Genomic DNA, 2,653 nt, shown 5'->3' on the forward strand with positions numbered 1-2,653 from the left:
TGCTACAGCTGGCTAAAGCTCATAACAGTACTTCCGTGTTGCATACGTCACAGCAGGCTCATTACATATTCATGAGACGCGCGGTCCTATCGCCAGCCGAGTTTCCTGACGCGCGTTTGAGACGAAACTGAAGATAGCCTACAACTAATTATTTTCTTTCGATTAAACCCAGCATTTCTGGATGTGAGGATTATATTTACCACCACATATTAGACTCAGACATGACCTGACTTGATCTCAAACTGTCTTATACTTGTGACGGACAGTGTTGGGGGTAACGCATTACAAGTAACGTGAGTTACGTAATCAGATTACTTTTTTAAAGTAACTAGTAAAGTAACGCATTACTTTTTAATTTACAAGAGAACATCTGAGTTACTTTTTCAAATAAGTAACGCAAGTTACTTTTTCTTTCCAATGTATTGACTGGCAGCTCTCCTGTCGCCATGTTGAGAGAAACCAGATGTTACAGTAGATCTAAAATAAATATGAATATGCATTAATTCATCTCACTCACAAAAAAACTGATTCAGCATTCCTCAAAATGAATAAAAATAATGCAACTCAGAATATGACGCAAACCTGCAATAATGAAATGTTAAACAACACAAATATGCTTTATGTATTTAATCCCATTCTATTAACAATGTCTTTGCTTCTGACCTTCGATGATCCAGTTCAACCGTACTAATAAGCACAAATTACTCTAGACAACATTTGTGTGTCTTTGTTTATTGCTGAAGTGTGTTGAAATGTCTTCTTCTGCATTCTACTGTACGGACGTAAATGTACTTTCCCTTCAGCCTGAGGCTTATTCATTTCACTTTTGGTGTGAAAGGCTTTTATATTTGCCAAAAATATAACTTTTTTATTTTAAAAACAAACAAGCAAGCCCCGTCCAGATTTAAAAAGTAACGCAAAAGTAACGTAACGCAATACTTTCCATAAAAAGTAACTAAGTACCGTAATTAGTTACTTTTTTATGGAGTAACGCAATATTGTAATGCATTACTTTTAAAAGTAACTTTCCCCAACACTGGTGACGGAATATTTGTGTCGTAATCCAAATGAAGTTACCATACCGACTCCATGTTACATAATTCACGCGTCTATTATTTTCAAACTCGTGCGGTTTTAGTCCAGATAACGTCGGTAGCCTCGAGCTGAAACGATCAACTAACCCAGGGGTGTCAAACTCAATTCCTGGAGGGCCGGAGCCGTGCAGAGTTTGTTTCAACCCTGCTCCAACACTCATACCATGTAGTTTTCAAATAAGCCTGAAGGACTTGATTAGTTGTATCAGGTGTGTTTAATTAGGGTTGAATCTAAACTCTGCAGGGCTCCGGCCCTCCAGGAATTGAGTTTGACACCCCTGAACTAACCCAACATAAACCAACTCAAACAACCCTCATGGCAGGATCCGAGTCAAAAGCCGACTGCAATGGTAAGTGATTATGTTCATGTTGACAGTTCTTATAGATTGTATAATTGCATTTGCGGATATTGTTTTAAAGTTGGACAAATCTGCTCAATTCACTTCTTTTCTTCAAACAGATGGAGACGACGATGCAGCAACTTCAGAGCAGGTTTCAAAACTTATCTGACCAAATCATCTCCAAAAATATATTTTCAGATGCATAATCTTGTTTTATAGAAGCAGCACGATAGGTTTAGATTAAAGTTTGTTTACTGTCATAGCACTAGCATAAAATGTATTTGAATTGCTGCCATAGTAATACCATGTTTCAGACACAATACAATGCCACAATAGCACACTTTTGAGTAAGTACCATGCTGTTGTTTTAAGTAGAACCATGTAAATAATCTATGAAAATCATTTAGTACTGTAAATTTGCTCACTTGCTCTTATAGCATGGTGTCACCACAGCACATGTTATTAGAAATGTATACTTTTATTCAGCAAAATTGATCAAAAGCAACAGTAAAGACATTTAAAATGTAGCCTATCATGGTTTCCATGACAATATTGAGTAGGGCTGCGTTCAGCGCCGACAAAACGGTGCAAAACGTGTTTTAAACGGAAACGGTGGTGCGTTGAACACCCTGTTCTGATGACGCAAGAGTTGCAACTATGGCAGCTGAGAAGAGCATTCTTTGTGTTCTTCTTGAAGAATTTCCGGAGCCTGATGAAATCTGTATAAATACGTGTTTAATACGGCAAAATACGCTCGATGGTACAGTCACCGCCCTTGCCCTCCAGAATAAAAGAGAACATCCCAATCAAATGAAGGGATTTGTGGAAACTGTGGTTCCTAATTATTGTGATCCAACATTTGCCTCGCATTTCAGGATGAAAAGACAAACATTTCAGGTGAAGGATAATCCACTTCTTACCTCCGAGACTGTGTTATGATCTATATGACCCTATTATTTTTATTGTGAGTATTCGGCTTATCGTTATTACTGAGCTCTGTTGTTGTGCTATGATATTGTAATATTTACCATTATATAATCAGAGGAATATAGAAAAGTTTATGAAAGTGTCACTGCACAATACAGTAGCAAAATATATAAATATGTATAGTATTTTTATGTTACATTAATCAGTATTTAGCACACCTTCCTAAGGAAAGGATATTAGGATACTCTACTGGATATATATCTATATTAGGATATTTAGACAGACTTAAAG

The 2,653-nt window shown here is 36.8% G+C and overlaps 1 protein-coding gene across 1 annotated transcript in view; it reads left to right on the plus strand.

Annotated features, from left to right (window-relative positions):
* The first annotated feature begins 1,367 nt into the window (after positions 1-1,367).
* The window catches only part of LOC107563934 (heat shock factor-binding protein 1-like protein 1), a 4,363-nt gene continuing 3,077 nt past the window's right edge, over positions 1,368-2,653 (plus strand). The window contains exons 1-2 of the mRNA XM_016248920.1: positions 1,368-1,444; positions 1,555-1,621. Of these exons, the coding sequence (XP_016104406.1) occupies positions 1,442-1,444; positions 1,555-1,621 (70 nt within the window). The 5' untranslated portion in view covers positions 1,368-1,441. The remainder of the gene's footprint in view (positions 1,445-1,554; positions 1,622-2,653) is intronic.

Source organism: Sinocyclocheilus grahami, unplaced genomic scaffold (genome assembly GCF_001515645.1).
Source record: "Sinocyclocheilus grahami isolate Dianchi unplaced genomic scaffold, SAMN03320097.WGS_v1.1 scaffold898.1, whole genome shotgun sequence".
In the NCBI taxonomy this organism is placed as follows: domain Eukaryota; kingdom Metazoa; phylum Chordata; class Actinopteri; order Cypriniformes; family Cyprinidae; genus Sinocyclocheilus; species Sinocyclocheilus grahami.